Source organism: Megalobrama amblycephala, linkage group LG10 (assembly GCF_018812025.1).
Source record: "Megalobrama amblycephala isolate DHTTF-2021 linkage group LG10, ASM1881202v1, whole genome shotgun sequence".
In the NCBI taxonomy this organism is placed as follows: Eukaryota; Metazoa; Chordata; class Actinopteri; order Cypriniformes; family Xenocyprididae; genus Megalobrama; species Megalobrama amblycephala.
The window spans coordinates 4,944,748-4,970,092 of NC_063053.1; the positions used below are offsets into that span (position 1 = coordinate 4,944,748).

Sequence of the window (25,345 nt, forward strand, 5' to 3'; positions counted from 1 at the left end):
CCGTCTATCTATCTATCTATCTGTCCGTCTATCTGTCCGTCCGTCCATCCATCCATCCATCCATCCATCCATCCATCCATCCGTCTATCTATCTGTCTGTCTGTCTGTCCGTCCGTCCGTCCGTCCGTCCGTCTGTCTGTCTGTCTATCTATCTATCTATCTATCTATCTATCCGTCCGTCTATCTGTCCGTCCGTCCGTCCATCCATCCATCCATCCATCCATCCATCCATCCATCCGTCTATCTATCTATCTGTCCGTCCATCCATCCATCCGTCTATCTATCTATCTATCTGTCCGTCCGTCCATCCATCCATCCATCCGTCTATCTATCTATCTGTCTGTCTGTCTGTCTGTCCGTCCATCTATCTATCTATCTATCTATCTATCTATCTATCTATCTATCTGTCTGTCTGTCTGTCTGTCTGTCTGTCCGTCTATCTATCTATCTATCTATCTATCTATCTATCTATCTATCTATCTGTCTGTCTGTCTGTCTGTCTGTCCGTCTATCTATCTATCTATCTATCTATCTATCTATCTATCTATCTATCTGTCTGTCTGTCTGTCTGTCAGTCTATCTATCTATCTATCTATCTATCTATCTATCTATCTATCTATCTATCTATCTATCTATCTATCTATCTATCTATCTGTCTGTCTGTCTGTCTGTCTGTCTGTCTGTCTGTAAAATGTAGTCTAGTTTGCAGGACTGACAGTAGAGTACACTGCTAGAATGGACGTGAGCTATTTATACAGCGAGTGCCCCAAGAGGCGGAGCTTGTCTGTGATTGGTTAGATGAGCATCGTGTCGTCAGATGCGGAAGTTCAGAGGTCGTGCAAAATCACGGATGTCACTGTAAACATCGAGTTTACATCGCGTTTTCTGTTTGCGCTGGATCTGAGCGCGTGTAGCAGCCTAACTGTGGATGTTGTGTTTGACTGAAGGTGATTGAATGTCGTCGCGGCTGATATTTACGAGCACAGTTATTCCTCCTGCACACGTAAAGCGCTGAAGTGAGTAAATAAATGACAAACACACACACACACACACACACACATACACACATACACATACAGTCAGTCAGTCTGTCCAGATCGTCTAGAGCCAGTGACACTAAACACCGAGTATTGGACACGGATGTAGTTTAATGATCGCGTGACAGATGATGGTCGCTGCTTTATGATCCCTTCATCAACAAGTGTGAGCTTCATAAGCCTTCATAGCCCTTCATAATCATAACTCTTGGTCTGCTGTTGTCTGCTGTTTGATCTGCTGGGTTTTCATTGAAACACAAATATTGCAGAGTCACGTGTGTGTCTGTCAGTCAGGCTGAGACTCCGTCCATATGAACTGTCATGACTCTTTGATCGGTCTGCTCATGTGTTTCATGTTATTTATAAACTGATATTACTGATATCATGAGCAGCGGCTGTAGTTTCTGCTGTTGTACAGTAATATTCACAAGTGAAGGCACATCTGAACACAGCTTGAGTTTGTGTGCTGTGCCTCTACAATACAGATAAGAATATAATTTGCATGAAATTAAAAGCAATTTAAGTGCACTTAAAAGGACTACACTTAAGACACTTAAGTGCACTTTTAAAAAGTGCACTGTAATAATTTCAAATTAAAAGTCTTTTAATAATAACTGTTTTAACGATCTTTTGCCATGCTTTAAAGAAGTGCACTTGTTTTGATGTGCTGACTAACATACTAAAGCACGTGTAAAGTACTTGATTATAATTTTGACTGTAGTGTGTTATTTGATATTATATTTAAAATTAATATATTTGAACTGTTTTAAATTGCTTTATTACAGATGTCTAATTACAAATATGTTCAAACACATGACATAAAAGTTTAAATAGAAATGACATTAAAGTATATTTTAGTTTACCACATATGCTTGTCAGGACATTCGGTAAACCTTAACCATATTTAGACAATAGAAATAATAATAAAATGGCTTGTTATTTCATTATATGCTTATTTGTTGCTGGTGACACACAGTTTAACTGATGCCTGTGAACGATTCTGCATTTTTCATCATTTATTTCCAGGTTTAAAATGATGGCAGCAGCATCATTTTATTTTTACACAGAGATTGGCAGGTCTATTAGTAAATCTGTTGACTTTACAATCTTTGTTGCATTATATGCCAACGGTGACAGTTAAAAAGCACTTCTTGTGTTTTTTGCCCCTAGTTAGCATGCCTGTAACTCAAGAAGTATTAAAGATATCTAAATATCCTTTTTTATTTTGGTTCTTAACAAACATTTCTTTTAGCATCTTCATTTTAATGGTCCTATATGGTTCAGTCCCACAGATATGCGGCTCCATGTTCAATTTGTTGAATTTTACCCATTTTCAATGGTTGAAAACCAAATGTGGTTCACTTTGCACACATCTGATACTTATTGCATTTAAAGAACAATGTCTGAAGAATAAATTATGTTCTAACTTGAAATTTATCTTGTTTTCCTTGAATTGCATAAAACATAACTCTCTGAGTACCAAAAATCCACTGAAAATGCTTGAGTTGAGGCACATTAACTTGCTCTCAAAAGTGTATTTATAAGAATCTATATTTGAATCAGTTTTAGGGATATTTGGAAGATGGGATTTTGTTCTTTTTGACAGCTTTTGAAGCTACCAAGAATTCAAATATGCAATATCATATTACATCATATTATCATAATTGTATAATACTACATATTACCGCATTGACATCCCTATATTTATGATATCCATATAGGAACCATATAGGACCTTAAAATGAAGATTACAAAAGAAAAGTTTATTAAGAATTAGAATCTAGAAGGATATTAAGATATCTTTAACACTTTTAGAGTTACAGGCACACAAATGTTGGGGGGAAAAATTATGTTCTGTGCAATTGTTAATAGGAAAAAATAAGATAAATTTCTAGTTTCAGCATTATTTTTTTCTCAAGATATTCTTCTTTAAAAGAAAAAATTACCAGCTGTGTGCAAAGTGACCCACATTTGGTTTTTGACCACTAAAAATGTTTACTATTTTACTCCTGTAGTCTCATTAAGATCTCTGAGATTGAACCATCGAGGGCCTTACAAATTAAAGTACCAAAAGAAATGTTTGTTATGAACCAGAATCTAGAAGGATATTAAGATATCTTTAATACTTCTTGACTTACAGGCATGCAAACTTGGGGCAAAAAACACATGGAAGACACTTTTTGCCATTTTTGAATCGTCACCGTTGGCATATAATGAAACAGAGATTGATAAAGTCAACAGATTTTACTAATAGACCTGCCAATATCTGTGCAAAAATAAAATAATGATGCTGCCATCTTTCTAAAGTCATGTTTACAACCCTGTAAATTGGCTCTAAATCTCAGGTGAAAATTGTCGTTTTGACCCCCCTCTTCAAAAGAGTACATTGAGTTGAAAATATGCTTGATCGTTCATATTATTGCAGTGTTTCCCAGCAAACATTGAGAGACTGAACCGTGTCACTGGTGTTGCTCAAGAGCAAATACACAACACACGGCTGACCGTATGAACCAGTGAAAATATGACGGCTCACATAGATGATAACACTGCCCTCATCTGTCCAATCATTAATAGACAGTGAGCTCTTTCTTTCATTAACCCTGTTGTTTTGTGACGCCATGGAAAAAGGTAATGATGTTAGTTCATTTGGCTGTGAATTCGTGTGCAGATGGCAACGAACGGGATTGAAGTCTTCTGCGTTTCCATCGTTCTTCAGCACGTTCGGCTCGTCTCAGAGAGATGGTAGCGCTTCTCTGATTCAGTAGTAATATTATAGCAGTAGTATTAATCTTAATATTTTCCTGGCAGAGTAGATGCTCAGAGGAGATGCTCAAACTGCACATTTACACTAAATAAAGTGACATGAACACAGGAGAAATGTTAGTAATTACAAGCTCATTGTATAGTCACAGTGAAAGAAAAACAAGTTAACAGATTAAATGAAACATTAATTTGAAGTGGGATTATTTGAATGAATTGGTCAAACCCGAAGGTGCATAAATGTTTTGACTGTTCTTCTGTATTTCCAGTGATCCGATGATGATGGTGTCCGTCAGAGGCCTGTATTTCCTCATCACTCTGTTCCTGGGCAGTTTCTTCGGCAGCATCTTCATGTTGGGTCCCGTTCTGCCGCTCATGCTGCTCTCGCCGGCCTGGTACCGCTGGATCACGGACCGCATTGTGGCCACATGGCTCACCCTACCGGTGGTATGGCACCTCATCTGAGAATTAATAACAGTTCAGAGCAGACACACTTTTTGTCAGCCGAATCTTTTTGCACCTGAGAAGCTTTATGAAGGTGGTTGTCTATTTCTGAAATCATATAATCTACAGCTGCTGTCGAATGGGTTTGTCTGTCTGCACAGGCGCTGCTGGAGCTGGTGTTCGGGGTGAAGGTGGTCATAACGGGCGACGGCTTCATTCCCGGCGAGCGCAGCGTCATCATCATGAACCACCGCACGCGTCTGGACTGGATGTTCCTGTGGTGCTGCCTGCTGCGCTACAGCTACCTGCGTCTGGAGAAGATCTGCCTGAAAGCGGCATTGAAGGCCGTGCCCGGGTTCGGTGAGTCCCAGACTTCTACATCTAATGATTGCCGGCTGTGTTATAGAGCTATAGAGTGTGTGTCTGTGTGCGCAGGCTGGGCCATGCAGGTGGCCTCCTTCATCTTCATCCATCGCCGCTGGGAGGAAGACCGCAGTCACATGTCCAACATGCTGCACTATTTCTGCCACATCAAGGAGCCGTTGCAGCTGCTGCTCTTCCCCGAAGGCACCGACCTCACCGGTGAGAGATTGACACGTCTGGACAAATCAGGGCCTAAAACTAACTTTTTGCCACATCTAACAATAGTTGTTGACTTCAGAATATTTACTGGACATAAATATTTTTACCAGCAAAAACAGGCAGTAATGACACAAAAATCCATTTTAGATGCCAGTGAAAATTCACAATTCTCTATTCCAATTTCGATACCACAGCTGAAACTTCTAGCCTAACTAATATAAATTTAAAACATTATTAAAGAGAAATAAACAGTCAGTAGTAAAATAAAATAAAAAAATGTAATTTTTTCAAGCAAAAGCACCTATAAATACAATAGAACAATGATACAAATGAAATAAACAGTGTTTTTCGGGTTTTTCAGGTAGGTCTGACAGTATTTTTCAGGTACAGGAATTTAATAAGTTAAGCAAATGTAAAATAACACTGCATAGTCTTCACTGTATAAATTAAACATCCTTATTAAGGTTATAAAAGTTATTCGGTCAAGAGCAGTGAGTGATTTTTTTCTTTTGTTGTCATTTGTTGTTTGATTAACATTAAAGGCGCTCTAAGCAATTTGACGCGTTTTTAGGCCCAATTTTTTTTTGTCACATACCGCAAACATCTCCTCACTATCCGCTAGCTGCCTGTCCCCTGAACACACTGTAAAAAAACGCGGTCTCTGTAGTCGCCACAAGCTCCGAAAACTGCAATAAAAACAAACTGGTGCAGCCTGGACCACTTAACATAATAAACATGCTCCAGCCAATAACAGACAAGCAGCGTCAATACGCAAGCTACTTACATTTTAAATGCGCGTTCATGACTGTTTCAGGAAGCACGGAGGGGAGGGCCAGGAGGAGTAGGAGGAAGGGTCTAGCTAGCCTCTGTTTTGTTTGACAACACTTCGAACGTCAACAGGAAGTTACTCCGCTCAGAATCGCTTAGAGAGCCTTTAAAATCACACACAGCAGCAGGACTTATTAGGCTGCTGTCACTTTAAGAGTGAATGCACGGATATAATATACTAATACTGTACTTTTAACTGTTTACGTTCACTTAAAGGCACAATATGTAAGATTTTTGGATTAAAATTTCTAAAAACCACTAGAATAGTGTTATATATTTTGTTGACTTCCTTTATCCCAAATGTTTCAAAGAATATCTAAATCCAGAGAAATAAGCAATTTTAACCACGTGTTACCCTCGATTTTATTTTGTAGAAACCATGTGCAACACAGTTCGTATATACGGGAAGAAGGAGGCGGGAACCGGCGAATGTTCAACATAACTTTAATTTAAAATAAACAAAGAACAAAAGGAAATTAATGCCGGCAGACCTTCGCGGACGTCTGCCGGCCACACAAACATAAGAAAACATAAAATAAAGTCCAGGCCTGGTCCTCTCTCGTCCTTCACTGTCGTCGCTCCTCCTTTTATGCTTCCGGAGCTCCTCCGTGAGAGACTCAAGGCTGGTGCGCCTCCCAGATGAAGCTCATTAACTCTCGCACCACCGGCCTCGCGCCGTTCCCTCACGGCTCTTGCCCGCCCTGGTCGCCACATACCCCCATCGCCCCTCGCAGGCCGGGGGGTACTCCCGCAACTGTGCTTATTCCCCCCCGGGGGCCTGTCTTGGCGGCCGTAGCACCTGGGGGTAAGGACAGACGAGACGAGAGAAAGGAGATGGAAGCAAGGGGAGTGACAGGACGAGAGAGGGGAGAGAGGAAAAAGAGAAAAAAAAATTCTGGGTCCGGTTCCCAGACACACTGTCACTCGGTCCTCAGCCTGCCAAGAGGCTCTTCCTCGCGGTGCCATGCAATGGCACTGGACGCTCGGTGGATGGCCCGATCCTCGACCGCCTCCTGGCGGCCGGCGATAGCTCTTCCGGTTGAGGGCAGCCGGCAGCGAGTCCGCCGTCCCCTGCTCCTCCCCTTCATGGCGGACGGTAGCATGCTCCGGCCCACGGCAGATGACGGCACTCCTCCGCTCCCTCCAGGACGGCAGCCACCCCACCTCGTCCCAGGAGCACGGCATCCGGGTCTCCATCCCACCTTTCACAAGGCTCCAGTACCACCGCCTCGGGCAGCCTCTCGCAGTCTTCACTCCCACGCTGCCCGAACTCCGCAGCACCGCGATCCCCCTCAGCAGCGAGGGCTCTCCGACAGCATGTCCCTCCTTCCTCCTGGGTTTCGGCACCAATGTAACACAATTCGTATATACGGGAAGAAGGAGGCGGGAACTGGCGAACGTTCAACATAACTTTAATTCAAAATAAACAAAGAACAAAACGAAAGTAATGCCGGCAGACCCTCGCGGACGTCTGCCGGCCACACAAACATAATAAAACATAAAATAAAGTCCAGGCCTGGTCCTCTCTCGTCCTTCACTGTCGTCGCTCCTCCTTTTATGCTTCCGGAGCTCCTCCGTGAGAGACTCAAGGCCGGTGCGCCTCCCAGGTGAAGCTCATTAACTCTCGCGCCTTTCCCTCACGGCTCTCGCCCGCCCTGTCGCCACACCATGGAAACACCAGACGCTTTAATATATTATGTGTTTTATTAGACAGGTGAGCAACTGTTTGGATACATTCATAGACAGAAAACTAATCATGTTATATAGCTCAACAGAATAATCTTATCGTTTAAATCTCGTTTTCCTTATTTACCACAAGTACCATGTTTTACTATGCCTAATATCGATCTATCTTACTGCAGTGTGCAACAGGTGTCTCAAAGCAGCCGCCAAGCAAATGCACAGAGTAGCACTATAACAACTTTCAACACACTCAAATGTATATAATATAATAAAACAGCGCTGCGTTACCCCACATATGCATGACCAGAAGAAGAAGCAGAAGTGCTTGTTTGCAGCATAATAAAAGCTGTACTGCTCTCGAGTCGTGTGTCACGCTCATCTCTCATTAGCAAGCACTCCAGCGGCCTCGTTCCACTCTGATGGTTTTCAGCCACACCCTGCTTCATACAGTAATGTTAATAAATCTTTAATACATTAGCTCATCCATTAATATGATTACTGCCCGAGTCCCATTAGATTCTTTTCCACTGGCTGTAGATATACAGACAACACCTCCCGTGATTCTGTGAAATCAAGGCGTCATCAGGCCTTTGTTTTGAATAAGCGACCTCTAGTGGCGAAAAATTACATATTGTGCCTTTAAGACATAACCGACTATGTTTACTGGGATACTCGCATAATTTTGTGTGAATTTGTCCATTCAAGTGAACTCAAGAGAACTCAATTCAGTATTCGCAAGCTGTTTTAAAAGGCGCCGCTTTCTGGGTGCGTGCTTCGGATGTTTGCGCGCACAAAACTTTCCACACAGTGCGCGAGCAATGAAATTAGCTCCCTTTCGCATCTTATTGAATATTGTCAAGGCTTAAACTTTTGTGATGATGCAGCACAGGCCCTTCAACTGTCCTGAGCATCGTTTTTATGTTTGATCACGTTCATGCATAAAACGTGTTACCGGCCAACTGCTGATTGACAGTGTTTCATATACTCTCCAACACCGATTTTTACTAGAAAATACTAAAATTTTTACTAATAATGAGGAGAGAATATTACAAAAGATGAATGAAATGAAAGTTCGAGGGTGAGTAAATCATGATTTTGAGCGTCACATGCCCTAAAGCGGCTGCACCGCTCTGACCTGATGACCTGACGTGGCTTTCCAACCTGCATGGATGAAGCCAAACACGGGCCAATCCCAGACAAGATCCCGTGTCAGTCAGATGGATATCTGCGCTGCTGATCTGAAGCTGAAGGATTGGCCAGTTATCCCAGATGATTACTTTGACCTCAATCCTGTTAACCCTCATGTGGCACGAGCGCTTTACCGGCTGACGGTCAGATCTCTGGATGAGACGCAGATGTGCGCAGCTGGAATTTGGCTTTGTGAGAGGCTTTGGGTTCGGTTGAGACGCTCTCTGATCATTAGATGAAATAAATCAGAAGCACTACGGGTTTAAAAGAAATCATTTGTGTTAATTAAAAACCAGATTTTAATTATGCCTTTTTTTTATTATACGTTACCAGGGTTGGGTGAAATCTGATATATGTGAGTTTATTTCTTAGGGCTTTTTTTCCCTAGGCACCAGGGATGCAAATCATCTCTAATCTCTGTGTGTTTGTATATGTTCATTGCTTCTAGATTTGTCAGAGTCAAAGAGAGAATGTTTAACTCTATATGTGATTCAAATCATGTGATTTCTGAAGCACACATGATCCTGGATTCAGCTTCGGCTTTATTCATTTTTCTGTTCAGAAAACACTCGCGCCAGGAGCGACGAGTTTGCTGAGAAAAACGGCCTTCCAAAGTACGAGTACGTTCTTCATCCACGCACCACCGGTTTCACCTTCATCGTTGACACGCTGCGGAAAGGTCAGAGGTCACTGTGTACATGAATCACATCATCTTTGCAAATGTCTTTTTCCTGTTACGTTACATTACATTTATTATTGTTGTAGTGAATGTTTCCTGAATCTACACCACTGCTGCTTGAACCAGTTCTGAACGTGATCAGATAAAGTCTGCGTGCCTTGAAATAACACGTCTGTCATCGAAACGGTTTTTATCATTCATAAAGATCATACACTGATCAGGCATAACATCATGAGCACTGACAGGTGAAGTGAATAACACTGATTATCTCTTCATCACGGCAGCTGTTAGTGGGTGGGATATATGAGGCAACAAGTGAACGTTTTGTTCTCAAAGTTGATGTGTTAGAAGCAGGAAAAATGGGCAAGCGTAAGGATTTGAGTGAGTTTGACAAGGACCAAATTGTGATGCTAGACGACTGGGTCAGAGCATCTCCAAAACTGCAGCTCTTGTGGGTGTTCCCGGTCTGCAGTGGTCAGTATCTATCAAAAGTGATCCAAGGAAGGAACAGTGGTGAACCGGCGACAGGGTCATGGGCGGCCGAGGCTCATTGATGCACGTGGGGAGCGAAGGCTGGCCCGTGTGGTCCGATCCAACAGACGAGCTGCTGTAGCTCAAATTGCTCAAGAAGTTAATGCTGGTTCTGATAGAAAGGTGTCAGAATACACAGTGCATCACAGTTTGTTGCGTATGGAGCTGCATAGCTGCAGACCAGTCAGGGTGCCAATGCTGACCCCAGTCCACCACCGAAAGAGCCAACAGTGGACACGTGAGCATCAGAACTGGACCACGGAGCAATGGAAGAAGGTGGCCTGGTCTGATGAATCACGGTTTCCTTTACATCTCGTGGATGGCCGGGTACATGTGCATCACTTACCTGGGGAACACATAGTACCAGGATGCACTATGGGAAGAAGGCAAGCCGGCAGAGGCAGTGTGATGCTTTGGGCAATGTTCTGCTGGGAAATCTTGGGTCCTGCCTTCCATGTGGATGTTAGTTTGACACGTACCACCTACCTAAGCATTGTTGTAGACCATGTACACTCTTTCATGGAAACTGTATTCTCTGGTGGCTGTGGCCTCTTTCAGCAGGATAATGTGCTCCTGCCACAAAGCAAAAATTGTTCAGGAATGGTTTGAGGAGCATAACAATGAGTTTGAGGTGTTGACTTGGCCTCCAAATTCCACAGATCTCAATCCAATCGAGCATCTGTGGGATGTGCTGAACACACAAGTCCGATCCATGGAGGCTCCACCTCACAACTTACAGGACTTAAAGGATCTGCTGCTAACATCTTGGTGCAGATACCACAGCACACCTTCAGAGGTCTAGTGGAGTCCATGCCTCGATGGGTCAGGGCTGTTTTGGCAGCAAAAATGGGACCAACACAATATTAGGAAGGTGGTCATAATATTATGCCTGATCGGTGTATGTACACACACATTTTCTAAATATTTTTATATGGGGACTTACCTTAATATGTGGGTCAGTCTCTCATCAGTAACAGAGACTAAACCGGTTACCAGCTGATATCTGATCTGACTCGCCACCAACAGGACGTCACTCACACATTGTATACTATCTATTCTAACACAAAACACAGATATCATCACCTCATGATATATTATAGAGGACATTTTCTGCTTTTTTTCCATGTTCATCTTTCTTTAGTGTGTAATGTTGTTTGAGCATGAAAACGCTCTGCAAATTTCCAAAGTCCCATATCAGTGTCACTGTTTCTGAACTCCCTGAAACGCCTCCATGTAGTTTTGAGTTTTCTTCCGGGAATGAACACTTCACAATATTCCTCATTTAAATAATTCATACGCAGAATAAAGGGGCGGGGCCTGGTTGAGTTTGTTAGTAGTGTGTTGAAACTGGCGGTAATGATAAGGGGCGGGACATTTCCCAAACACGCTCAAAGCGCTTGACCAATCACAACACACTGCTCCAGCTGACCAATCAGAGCACATTGTGCTTTTCAGAAGGAGGGGCTTCATAGAGACAGGAACTAAACGGAGCGTTACTGACAAGCTGGGAAGAGAGGAGCTGCAACAATGAAGAATATGAGGAAAATTATTGAGTTATTCAGTCATGAGATTCATCAGCCTTTGTGCAGCTCATGAACTTTGACTTTTGCCCTGTGTAATAGTGATTATTATTTCTCCTGACAGGAGATAACCTGGATGCTGTCCATGATATTACCGTGGCGTATCCGCAGAACATCCCCCAGACGGAGCGACACCTGGTTCTGGGTCTGTTTCCCCGTGAGATCCACTTCCACGTCCGGCGCTACACGGCGGCGGCTCTGCCCAGATGTTCGGAGGAGCTGCAGCTGTGGTGTCAAGAGCGCTGGCAGGAGAAAGAGCTGCGGCTGCGAGAGTTTTACCAGGCAGTGCCGCGCCGCTTTGATGAACCCGAGGCTCGCGTGCCGCCCTGTAAGAGCGAGCTGAGGGTGTCTCTGATCAAAGCCGCGTCACTGCTGTACTGGACCGCCTTCATTACCGCCTCCTTTGTCGGCCTGTGGCTCTGGGTTCCCATTCGCCTCTACTTCGTGTTGATGGTGATCTTCTTCCTGGGTCAGCAGAGGGTGACGGGCGGCGTGGAGCTGATGGAGTTGGCGTGTCATCGCCACTGGAGTTCAAAGGACGGAGAGCGCAGTGGAATGGAGGCGAAGGAGGAATGAGAGGAGATGCTGGTTTGGTGTGTTTGTGTATTCAAAGCGGCCATGGCGCCTCCTGCTGGCTGAGAGGATGAAGCGCAGCCTCCTGCAGTAACGACACGCCACACTACAGTGGCGCAAAGAGGGATTCGACGTCATTCTGTGACATTATAAACACATCATGGGAGCGCTGACTCAACATTTATCACTGTGCGAATGAATGTCGTACCTACGGAAGCTTGTTCTGCCATGGAATATAAAAAAGGTAATTGCAACTTTTTATCTCACAATTCGGACACTCTATATTTGAGATATAAAGCTCAGAATTGTGAGATATAAACTTGCAATTGCGAGGAAAAAAGTCAAAATTTACCTTTATTCCGTGGCGAAAGCAAAATAACATATTTGTGAAACAATGTCAAAATTGCAAAATGTAAATACAGAATTGTGAGTTTAACTCATTCTAACTAATTCTAAGGTTAAAAGTCGCAATTATCCTTGTTATTTTTCATTCCGTGGCAGAAACAAGCTTCCATACGTGCCTGAGGACTCGTCTGTTAGCGTCTCTCTCTCTCCGATTTCCTCCTTTTATTCTCAGTCTTGTTTGTTTCCTTGTGTTTTAGTAGCTCCGGTCCAGCCCTGCACACGACATGTGACAAATTTATATATATCATGGCCACGAAATAAGAATTCGTTTCCTTATTTTAAGTATATTGTGCGCACAATATAACAATTTGTTTTGTCGTTTTACTAAATAGTGCGCGCTATATTATAATTCGTTCTCTCGTTTTACTAAATAGTGCACACAATATAATAATTTGTTCCCTCATTTTACTACGCAGTATAATAATTTGTTTCCTTAATTTTGTAAATCATTGCCACATTATACTAATTAATTCCCTCATTAAGTAAATCATACACACTATATAATAATTTGTTCCCTCGTTTTACTAAATCATGCGTGCGATATAATAATTTGTTCCCTCTTTTTAAGTAAATTGTGTGCACGATATAATTTGTTCCCTCAATTTAGTAAATCGTGTGTGCGATTATAATAATTTGTTCCCTCTTTTTAGGTAAATTGTGTGCACGATATAATTTGTTCCCTCAATTTAGTAAATCATGCGTGCGATATAATAATTTGTTCCCTCTTTTTAAGTAAATTGTGTGCACGATATAATTTGTTCCCTCAATTTAGTAAATCGTGTGTGCGATATAATAATTTGTTCCCTCTTTTTAGGTAAATTGTGTGCATGATATAATAATTTGTTCCCTCGTTTTACTAAATCGTCCGCACAATATAATAATTTGTTCCCTTAATTAGTAAATTGTGCACACGATATAATTTGTTCCCTCTTTTTAAGTAAATTGTGTGCACGATATAATAATTTGTTCCCTCGTTTTACTAAATCGTGCGCACAATATAATAATTTGTTCCCATAATTTAGTAAATTGTGAGCACAATGTAATAATTCATCCCTAGTTTTACCAAATCATGCGCATGATATAATAATTTTTTCCCTTGTTTCACTAAATCGTGCACACAATATAATAATTAGCTCCTAAATCATGTGCACAATATAATTGGCTCCCTCGTTTTACTAAATCATGCGCACAAAATAATAATTAGTTCCCTCGTTTTACTAAATCATGCGCAAAGTATAATATTTTTTTTCCTCGTTTCACTAAATCGTTTGCCTGGAAAATCCAGCCTCACCGCTGTACCAGCGGATGAGTCTGGTCTACATCGAATCAATTCGGACAGGAAGCGGAGTAAACCAATCAGAGAAGGGCGGGCGGATATGACGTTAGCAAAGCGACAAGAGAGTCAACAGCGAAAAGTAAATAATTAATGTGTTTTTGGTCATTTAAAACTGAATTCACGGCTGAATAGAACAAACTCTCGGGTCTCGCGTGCGCAATCTTTGTTGATATTGAAGGGACTTTCGCCGCACTAGAGTGACGCTGTTTGCGTCACTTAAATAAACGAATCTGATTGCACGGTACGGTATGGAGTTGACTCGAGGTGCGACGGAAGGCGGACTGACCAAACTGATATATCTTGTAGAAGATATATCATTCTGGACTTGCCAGACAACTAAATCGTGCGCACAATATAATAATTAGTTCCCTCGTTTTACTAAATCATGCACCAATATAATATTTTTTCCCCTTGTTTTACTAAATTGTGCACACGCTCTAATAATTTGTTTCCTCATTTTACTAAATTGTGCTGATGATGTAATTAGTTCCCTCGTTTTACTAAATCATGGCCACGTTGCACTAATTCGTTCCCTCGTTTTGATTTAATAAATCAAGGGAACAAACTAGTAAAAAGTGCTGACATATTAGTAAGTCGTGGGAAGTAATTGTGTGTAACTCGTGGCCTGATACACATATTTGTTCCTGCATGTCACGTGCGGCTCCGTAAGTTTACCACAGCCATATTTTAAAGAGCTATTGTATTTTGGTTTCTTTTTATTATTTATTTGTTTTTATAGTTACGGATCACAGCCATAGCACATTAGCTTTAAGTGCTCATGGAGAATAATGTTGTTTAAATGTTAAAACAACAGAAACCCCCACTGTACTGATGTTTATCCGTAGACGTTCATCAGGAGCGGTTCGCGTGTGTTTTCTCAAAGCTCTCGCGGCTCTTACATGCATGACTGCAGAAACTCGCAGCGACGAACAGAACGAAGGCTTTCTTCAGCTGGAATGAAAATGTGACTTTCTCAGACAATCCAAATCAATTAAATCAGGGCAAATGCTGAGTTACCAATATACTAGATTATAGAATAACTGACCTAACTGTCCCCGTCTGCCTCACCTTTGACCTCTCGTGTTCCTCCGATGCTGTCAAACACACGCGGATTCTCTCATTATTGATCAGTACTAGTAGTGTCCTGATGTGAGCGGGTCGTGTTCGTGCTGCTGTCTGATAATGTTTGAACTGGTTTTGTGTCTGAAGGAGGAAGACCAGCTCACTGTGATGGAAAACAGTGTCTGTATTCGCACACGTGTCCATAATGCACATGTACAACCGTCACTATCACTCAGGTATATTCAATCACTGTAATCAATAATCAATACTCTAATAAATGTTCTGTGTTTCTTTTCAATCCTTTGTCCAGTTCAGTTTATCTGCACATGTTCCTATGAAGGACTCAAACATGTTGAATGTGTGTCTTTGTATAAAACACAAGAAACTACAGCCAAAACCTTTTGGGGATATATTTTCTTCTTTCAGACTAGTGAAACAAAACATCCCAAAAATTATTTTATTGCACTTTATCTTTTTACATCTGTAGATTTCAATCTTTAAAGTCAGAGAGTTTGAGTCAGAAAACACTTACAGTATGATGATATCTGTACAGTTAAATTGTTTTGTACTCTTAATGCAGAATAAGGAATGAGGCACGTGACTCTGAAACACAGACACTGATGGAGAAATCAGCGGGATGAGACGTTCTGAAGGTTAAGTTGGGTTGTCGTGACAACAAATAGTGCTTAATAGTGGTTGCTTAGTAACGTGATGTAGAATGATGTCAGTGCTCATGCATGTGCACAGACGGGAAACACACGCATGCGCGGTTTGTGCTCCGGGGATCAATTATAATTCAGTTTTCTGCTGAGATCAGGTGATGTTCTTGGGCTCGTCTGAACAAGGTTGAGTATAATTTTAATCAGTTTTTCTCCCCTTATGGAATCCAAAACCATTAGCATCAGGGTAAAGTAATAATAATTTACACTAGAAATTATTAATTTGGGACAGTCTTGGCATGTGGTCATGTTTATAAATAGCAAAGTGGCCCAAACGCTCTTGTTTTTGTGTATAATTGAGTGTTAGATCTGTTTATTGGTGGTTGTGTTTGAGCCCCGCCCCTTTTTTCACATCTCGTGCAGGTCTCTGTCACTCACTCACTAGCGTGTGTGTGTGTGTTCTGATGCTTCTGCTTCCAGGAAGCTTTAATTGTTTCTTTGGATAGCAGCGTGTTCATGTGACACACCATGGAAAGAGCGACACCTCTATCATTTTAAATAGTCTGACACTCAATTCATTGTCACGTGACTGATGTTCATCTACAGGTGAGTGTGTAGGCTTGTTCGAGATGCTTTATTTGAACATTTAGTTTACACTATAGAACAACAAACTCAAAATATAACAACAACAATTAAGAATAACACCAATAGAATATAAAAACCCCCAAAAACAATCAGTACCATAGTTCAAATAAGTAAAAGACCATAACAAAAAAGAAAAGGAAATAAGAGGACATCACACCAATGAATAAAAAGTACACATTGAATACAGTAAAGAGTTTGTAGGCTGTGCAAATTGTACGTTTTGAGAGCTTTTTTTGCTAAGTGAGAGTGAAATTGTGAGTAAATAATGTTTTATCTCTTGAAGGAATACTACAAAGATAGGTTTACAATTCGAAAATGTACATTTATGAATATAAAATCTATAGAAAGAGAATTAGCTTTATTATAAAGCATGCATTTGAATCCACTGCAAAGAAACCAAAAATAACAGATTTAGGATTCATTGAAAAACCTTGTAAGAAATAAAAGAACATCTTTCCAGAGCTGAAAAGTATAGTTGCACGACCAAAACAAATGAACTGTTTCAGTATCATTCTGACAAAAGGAGCATTTAGTGTCAAAATCTGATCCAAATTGTTTCTTTTTCTTTTTTTTTTTTTAAAATATTATGGAGTAATTTAAAAGTTATTTATTTTATTTTGTCAGTGAGGAAAAATCTTTGCTGCATGGGCCATATATTTTTCCAATTTAAGTTATCAAAAAAGTTGTTCCAATATGAGACTGCAGGGGGGGCAGAGACACTGTTCTCAAGGAATAAAGTTCTTGTTTTATAATTTCTTCCTTTTTTTTTTTTTTCCAGTGAAACATATTTCACCAAAAGGCATGTTATCAGGTTCAGGAAAGGGAACTGTTTCTATAGATATATAATTTTTGAAAAGCATGCATATGCCAGATGGAATAGCATCCATAACAGTTGCAAACTCTTTAGGAGTTACAGGTATATTATATTGTAAAAAAAATTCTGTATACCTAAAAAGTAGACCATCTTTGTTAAAGAGCTGACGAACATGAAATATTCCATTACTGAAGCACTGGTTATAAAACAAAGATTTATTCTTAAATAAAATATTCCTATTGTTCCATATGTAACACCGGTGAGGAGAAAAGTTATGTTTGTAAATAAGAGTCCATGCCAGACGAACCTGTTGGTGAAAGTTAGATAGCTTGACAGGGAGTTTTTGGGTATCATAGTTACACATTAAGACAAATTTTGCACCACCAAGCTGTGAGAAGACAAGTTGAGGGAAAATGTTCCAAATGGAGGCGGGATTTTTGAGGAAGCCAATGTATTTTAATTGTATTATCCAATGAGTTAAAGTCAATAAAGTTTAAACCACCCTTATTGTGAGAATTTAATATTACTGATTTCTTTAAATAATGGGGCTTGTTTTTCCATAAAAATTTAGATACGTTTCCATCGATTACTTTACATGTGGGGTTATTAACGTACAATGATTGAGCGGCATAAGTAAGGCGAAACAAGAAAACTTCTGCTTTTCAAAGAAAGGTCTCTCTGTAGCCAGCAATTAAACCTTTTTTTTAAAAATTTGCAGAGCATAAGGTTATCACTGTAAAACATTTTCAGCTGGTTAAACTTAGAAATGAAAGTTCACCTGCTGCCTTAAAAATGTGAGTTAACTCAACTTGAAGATAACCTTTGTTTCAACTCAAAAATAGTCAAGACAACTCATTACTTTAAGTTGAAAATTAAACTTAAAGTAATGCATTGTCTTGACTATTTGTGAGTTGAAACAAAGGTTATCTTCAAGTTGAGTTAACTCACATTTTTAAGGCAGCAGGTGAACTTTCATTTCTAAGTTTAACCAGCTGAAAATGTTTTACAGTTATCTGTATACCCAAATATGTAACACAATTTTTAACTGCAATACCATCCCAGGTGAAAAAAAGTACATTTCTATAATATACTTAAAGTGCTCTATTTTCGTCCACTAATTTTGCACTTAATATGCTAAAAATTCTTCTTTAGTACTTCTTAAGATCATCTTAAGAACATCTAAGTGTACTCAACTGTGCTATTTTGAGACACCCGAAATATGAACTAAAATGTGCTTTTAATAAACTTCTGTATTTAAAAAATATATTTAGTTACCACTTGTAGTACACTATGGGTTCAAATGTACTGTATAGTATCTAAATACATTTTTTAAATACAGAGATAGTATATTAAAAGCACATTTTAGTTCATATTTCATGCTGTCTCAAAATAGCACAGTTGAGTACATGTTCTTAAGATGATCTTAAGAAGTACTAAAGAAGAATTTTTAGTATATTAAGTACAAAATTAGTGCATGAAAATAGAGCACTTTAAGTACATTATAGAAATGTACTTTTTTTTCACCTGGGATTAATTGAGGAAGTCATACTATTTTTAACTGAAGTAATTCACATTTATTAAGACTATAGAGAAACACTGAAGAATATGTAGGGCTGTTGGCATTTGGAGAGAGTCTTCTCAGAACAGAGCAGTGTCATCCGCTAACTGAGTAATAATCATCTCTGTATTTCCAATACTGATGCCTTTTAGATGGCTTGTTTTGATGTATGAACTTAGAAATTGTGTTGCAATCAAGAAAAGATAGGGAGAGACTGGACATCCCTGTCGGACACCTCAATTTAAGAAAAATCTGGGAGAGGTACAGTTACTTAACTTAATTGAACTACTGTTCACGTACAACATTTTGATCATATTACAAAAGTGGTCTCCAAAGTCAATTCTATATGCAGTGCTTGAAACAGAAATTTGCATAGTCTAAAAATAAAATAAAGCTTTCTTTTTCAAAGTAAATGTGAATAGTCAAACATATCTAATATTAAACGTATGTTGTTCGAAATATGCCTGTTAGGCAAAAATCCTGACTGCGTTTCATCAATAATTGAGTTTAACACACATTTTAGTCTTTTAGCCAGAACTAATGCTATTTTGTAGTCATTATTTAGTAAGGAGATTGGGCGCCAATTGTCTATGAGAAGGGGATCTTTGTTTGGCTTTGGGATTAGGGTAATTATTCCCTGACATAAGGTGGGGGGGATAAATGTTTTTCTGTACTTCTTTAAAAACTTCTAATAAAAAAGGTGCTTTTTTTGCTAAATAATTTATTAAACTCTGAGGTGAGTCCATCATTTCCCGGAGATTTTCCATTTTTTAACATACTTATTGCATCACGACTCCTTATGCTTTGAATCGCTCTCGTGATACTTTGATGTCATACACCGATCAGTCTGCGTCTCGAACAAGCCTTGTGTGTATTTTATTAGGAAAATACCATATACATAAGAAGAAGTGGGCTCAATGTAAACCAAATTTTTCACATTTTATAAATGACTTTAAATTATATGTAAATCTTTTGGAACAAAACAAAAACCAAAAAGTACTGAAAACATGCAATGCTCTGAAAGCACTGAAATTTATGTAATATTTCCTTCTTCTTTTTTTTTTTTCTCCTTTTTTCCCTGGCAGCTAATGTTAATATGATAATGTGAATATGTAATACCTCTTGTTCTTGTGGCAAAAAAAAAAAATTAAAAATAAATACGGAAAGAAGGAAGGGTTGGAACTAGACAGTCTTTTGACCGTGAAAAATTATTGTTTTTGAAACTGGAATAAGTATAAAGAATTTATTTTTGAATTTCTTTTGTAATGTAACAAGACAAAGAAAAAGTAAAAATTTACAAGAAAAAACAAAAAACAAGCCTTGTGTGTCTGTGTGTGTGTGTGTTTGCTGCCCTCTAGTGCTGAATCTCGGTCTGTCTGTGATTATTATATCAACACCTGTGCTTGAATTCATCCGAGTTTCTCAAACAGTGTTGGGTCGCTGCAGTCTGAAAGACTCGACCATTCACAGATGTTTTTCAGCTCATATTCAGGTGAATTTTCAGATTAATAAACAGACCAATAAAAAGTCAGTTCACAAATCATGTCCATTTAAATCTGTTTAATTATAAAGGCTAAATCTTAATTTAACCAGTATATCGTTTAAGTACATTTGATCGTCTCTCTCTCTCTCTCTCTCTCTCTCACACACACACACACACACACACACACACAAAACACTATGAACTGAAAATCAATTAATTCTATTTGTTTCCCTGAATTACCAAACAGGTATGAAGATTATTAAGAGCAAAAGAAACTATAAATAATAAGGAATATGCTAATATTGTTGTGAATCTCATGAAACCATGTCCAGGTCTAACTTCACCCCAAAATCAACAGAAATGAAACAAACAAACAAAAATTATATATAAGGATATTTGTTGCATTATGACAACGAAGCACATTTTCCTGGAAATTGAACTGCAATGTGTCTAGATTTATAATAATTCAATTTTACCGAAATACAAATGATTATTTGTTTCATTTAAATAAGCATTAGAGGCACTAAGGCAAATACTATCACTATATATACTTCACAATTTATTAACATTTTCCATTTTACAGTCATGAGAATTTGGCTTGATTGTCGTTAAGCAAAACAAACCTTTTTATTTTGGGCTGAAATATGAGCTGGACGTGTCGAATGAGATTCACTCATTCACCCCGTTGAATTTGTGCAAAACAATAAATAAGCAGCTGATTAATTGAGTTGATGATGCAGCAGAAGTTTCTGTCAGGCACTGTGTTGAACAGCATGTTGTGTTTCACGTCTCAAACCAAGAAAAATCACCACAAATCATCAGGAGTCTTAAAGAAGGCCTTAAAGGGCAGCGAGGCACAGACGTGCGGAGGAATTAACACGGTCTTTTATGTTCGACAGAATATCACGGGACTGTTTCTCAGAACCAGCTGGGATTCGGACTCAGACTAAAAGACTTTGGGTTTTTAGTCCAGGACAAAAATCTGCTGCGCTTCTGCAGAAACAGCCCTACAGCTTTAAAACTTGGTGCTTTCTTTGTATTTTTCTGGTTCGTTCTGGCTGTCTTTCTCTCTCAGCAGGGCGGTTCCACCGTGCAGCATGTCAACAGCCACGTCCCCGGAGGGCGAGGAGGGGTTTCCATTACACACAGACACTGAGGACGCGCCACCAGGACAACAGGAGAGCTTCATGCAGGCGGGAGACACACAGGGGGCGCTGCAGCGGCCGGCGTCCTGCTCGCCCTCGCCGCGCTCCAGCTGAACCGTGACGCTGTGAACCCCGGCCCGGTGGAACACCTGCAGGATCTGTGCATGAAGACCGGATGTTCCCGCCGCCCAACACTGATCGTGCAGGTCAGGAGACACTCTGACATGCAACGACGCCACGTTCCGTCCTTTAGCCAGTTCCCATACGTGAGCCTCGTGCACGCTCAACACGCCGGGGACTTTACAGACGCTCTCCACTGGGACACAGACAGAAAATCAAGTCACACGCATTAAAAGCGGAAAACAAACAGAAGCTTTTCCTTTAAGAGTCAGCATGAATCAGCTTTTATTCTAAATGAATTATGTGTAGGTTTTAAATCTGTGTTCCTGGTAATCTTGAATCAGAATAACTTCCCCTCCCTCTTGCAGCAACATCTCTTCTCTGATGACGAGGGCGGGGCAACCTGTCACTCACATGAGATCCACCAATAGCAAACCACAACCATCCAAACAATTCCTCACAGACAAAATCAAGCCCCGCCCTACATTTGTTCTTATTCAAGAAGCTGTCTTGGCTTCTGGAGCCTATATATACGGAACAATAGAGAAGAAAATTGAGCGCAACTTCCCTTTCGTGATGACTGAGAGTTCCTTCAGTGTTGCCAAAAATCGGGCTACTTTCACACTGTTGCCGCGGGTTGAAGCGACCCCAAACAGCATGATATTTAGCACCTGGAATGCGAATTTTGCCAGAGGAACCCCGTCAAAAACGCGGATTTTACCCCCTGGAACTCGCTTTTTTACAAGGGGACCCCCCCTTAAATGCGATTGGACTAGTTTTGAGTAGCAATTGGGAGGGTTTTTTGTGAAAACCCTAAATCCTTCAACCCTAAAGGTCGTTCACACACCAAGAACAATAATTTTAACAATAAACCTTTTTAAATAAATCAAAAAATAAAAGAGTTCACAGCACAACTATGCAATAATAACACTTCCAACTGATGAACGATAAAAACCCTGACAGCCAATCAGAATCCACCCTGCTTTAGAGAGCTCAGGAATTTAAAGGTGCAATGTATACATTTTAGTGGCATCTAGTGGTGAGGTTGCGAATTGCAACCAACGGCTTAGTCCACTGCTCAACCCTCCCTTTCGAAGCAGATAGAAAAGCTACAGTGGCTGACACTGGACAAAGATGTCATCGTCTGAGACTGCAGAGAGTAGCCAGTCAAGCAAACGCACTCTGTAGAGCAGTTTGTCCATTTAGGGCTACTGTAGAAACATGGCGGCGCAAAATGGTGAATTCGATGTAAGGGTGGTGTATGTAGATAGAAATGGCTCATTCTAAGATAATAAAAACATAATGGTTCATTATGTAAGGTCTTTGTACACCACTGAAAACATAGTTATGCATATTATATTGCATTTCTGTCAATATATCCTCCTAAATATGACCAAAGTCCCTTTAAGACACGTCATTTCACTCGGTGGCCAACTTTGAAGCGCCTGCAAGTACAGCTCATATCTTATTGAATGGGGAAACATCAAATTCTCCAAAGCTGTTTGCCAAACTTTCAATTAAATTTCAGATTTGAAATCACCAATGAAATCTGACAACAACTGTCTTTAAAAAAAATTGTTTTTTAAACGCTTGAATCAGTATTTTTCAGGCTGGATCAAGCTAATGCGCATGCGCAGTCCTAAGTGCGCGTCTGACTGTTTCTATAGGAACCGGAGCTTCTAACGGCCGCTGCAGTGACGCAATGACTTTACCAATCAGCGATTGGCTCTTATTCCACCATATTGCTTGTTGCACTTTCTCCCATTCAAAACAATACGAGTGACGCGTCTTGTGTTATTCTATAGTCTTTGATATTACACACTGGACCTTTAAAACGGCAGATGACAAAACTGCAGCGCTTATAATAAACAGAACGATATCGTTCGCTAATATAGTTATCATTCTTGTTGTGATATAAAACACAATGCAATGCAATATATACAACACCTAGGCTAAAACTGACCTGTGAAAAGTGTAATATACACTCTTAAAAATAAAGGTTCTATATTGGCATTGGTGGTTCCATGAAGAACATTAAACATCAGTGGAAACACTAAAGGTTCTCTATAGTGGAAAAAGGTTCTCACAGTGTTCTTCACAGTGAGAAAACATGGTTCTGAAAGGCTCACTGGGGAACCAGAACTGCTATTGCTGTGAAAACCCCCTTTTGAACCTTTATTTTTGAGAGTTTGTTGCAGTCTTGAGAAGCGCAAAGCTGAACTCACGGACGGCGCTCAGCGGCAGGTCGACGGGACTCATCTGCAGCAGGATTCCGGCTGTTTCTTTGACCAGCGGGACGGCAGATGACATGATGATGGCCACCATGACGAGCGTCAGACTGGGGTCCACGTAACACTGCCAGTTACACGGGCTCTCGGGGGCCAGCGGCCACACGTAAAACAGAGCCGACGCCACCACCACCACCACCGAACCCAGAGCGTCATTCAACACATGGAGCAGAACGCCTGCAGAGAGTGGACAACAAACGCATGACACGAGATTCAACCGCAAAAAAAAAACATTAAAATGACATGAAACTCACCTCTGATGTTCAGCGGAGGACCTTCTTTCTCAGCCTTCTCGTCCTGGAGGCCTGTGGACGGACAATGTACAAGTGTGGAGTGCAGTACTGAAGATCCATGACAAGCATGTTTGTCTCTGAGGGTCAAACATCACAGCTAGACGACCAACAAAGTCATGGATTAGGGCCCGTTCACACAGAACGCGTTTTTGCATTCAATGTGCTGCTTTTACAATGTTTTTCTCTGTAAACATGGGCTGGCTAGACGGACGCTGCGCTCGCGCGTAACGCGCGTTCTAAAAGCGCGTTAAAAGAAGTTAAAACTTTTAAACAACGCGTCTCTAGACCTTCGTTCCACTTTCTTTTGTTACAACAAAAACGCGTTCTGTGTGAATGGCCTCTTTCATGGCAGACGCGACACACCACAGCAGATTATTAGTTCAAAGTACAAGCAAACAGTAAACACTGTACTAATAATTCATGCATGCTCAGTCTACACGAATCTTCTAAACAACTGTCATCAAACACACATCATGCGTGCTGCATAATATTAAGTGTTGCGATGATCAGCACCTGCTTCTTCCTCCGCCGCGTCCTCCTCCTCATCCTTGCGCGGCACCGACGCATCCTTTTGCCGCTTCGCGCACAGACAGCTGTAGTCCTGGAAGATCAGCAGACCCACCACGTTAACCGCCAGACCCAGCGAGCCCACGATCAGCACCAGCGGAGGGTCGTCGATGGCCTGCGGCTGCGCGAGCCTCTTCAGCGACTCCATGGAGATGGAGAAGCAGAGCGCGGCCAGGAACACGGCGTTGGCCAGCGCGCCCACAACCTCCGCGCGGCCCATCCCGTACGTGAAGCGCCCCGACCCCGCGCGCCGCGCCACCCGCGCCGCCGTCAGCCCGACGCACAGCGACAAGATGTCCGAAAGCATGTTGAAGGAGTCTGACACCAGCGCGATGGAGTTGCCCATGTAACCCGCCACGATCTCCGCCACGAAGAAGATGACGGTGATGACGAGCATCAAAATCAGGCGGCATGTTTTCCCGCTGTAGCGCCCCATGATCACGCTGCGTTCAGCTCGGAGGTGATGAGGAGGGCGAAGGTGTGTGTTTGTGTGCGAGTTGCAGGTGCGATCGTCTCACTGCTCATCACCTGTCTCACGTTGCCGACCATGAGTTGGCACTTTTCCACGCTCTGATGATTCAGCCGGACGATTCCCCTCAGAAACACTGCGCGCGTCTGAAGTGTTGTGCTGGATTCTTGTCATTGTCACCTTTGGACACTCATCTAGCTGGTTTTTTTTTCTGCTTACAGTCACTCTTTTAAGGGGTAGTTAGTTATTTCCATGCAGGTCAGCGGGGTTATTGTTCTACGTGCTCAGCATTATACTACACACTGTAAAACCAGTCATATATTAAATCATATGAGATTACATGAGCTGGATAAGAGTCTGCTGGTAGGCTATCTGATCATAAAACTTAGTTTCTAATTAGCTAATTAATCTTATACTTGTCAAGTCTTTTTTCTCGTGTCCTCAAACAACTAAAAATAAAGCTTCTTCTTTGGCATCGATGGTTCCATGAAGAATCTTTCCATTGCACAAAAGGTTCTTTAAAGTGAAAAAAGGTTCTTCAGATTATTAACGTGTTCTAAACACCAATAAAAACATGGTTCTTTTAAGAACTGATCACTGAAAGGTTCTTTATAGT

At 40.9% G+C, this 25,345-nt stretch overlaps 2 protein-coding genes across 3 annotated transcripts; one reads left to right on the top strand and one right to left on the bottom strand.

The window, feature by feature from the left end:
• The first annotated feature begins 812 nt into the window (after positions 1-812).
• Positions 813-12,325, top strand: lclat1 (lysocardiolipin acyltransferase 1). 2 transcript variants are annotated; one of them, XM_048204072.1, is made up of 6 exons: positions 813-1,016; positions 4,067-4,244; positions 4,403-4,601; positions 4,677-4,823; positions 9,085-9,201; positions 11,377-12,325. In XM_048204072.1, exons 2-6 carry the CDS (start codon positions 4,074-4,076, stop codon positions 11,886-11,888), a joined length of 1,146 nt encoding a protein of 381 aa, XP_048060029.1. In that variant the 5' UTR covers positions 813-1,016; positions 4,067-4,073; the 3' UTR covers positions 11,889-12,325. The 2 variants fall into 2 exon arrangements, with proteins under 2 accessions (XP_048060029.1, XP_048060030.1); XM_048204073.1 differs by lacking the exon at positions 813-1,016 and adding an exon at positions 1,069-1,203.
• Positions 12,326-19,909: 7,584 nt separating this feature from the next.
• Positions 19,910-25,240, bottom strand: slc30a10 (solute carrier family 30 member 10). Its single transcript, XM_048204074.1, has 4 exons — positions 24,207-25,240; positions 23,655-23,705; positions 23,338-23,577; positions 19,910-21,308 (listed from the first exon to the last, which is right to left on the bottom strand). Exons 1-4 carry the CDS (start codon positions 24,694-24,696, stop codon positions 20,863-20,865), a joined length of 1,227 nt encoding a protein of 408 aa, XP_048060031.1. The 5' UTR covers positions 24,697-25,240; the 3' UTR covers positions 19,910-20,862.
• Between the last annotated feature and the right edge of the window lie 105 nt (positions 25,241-25,345).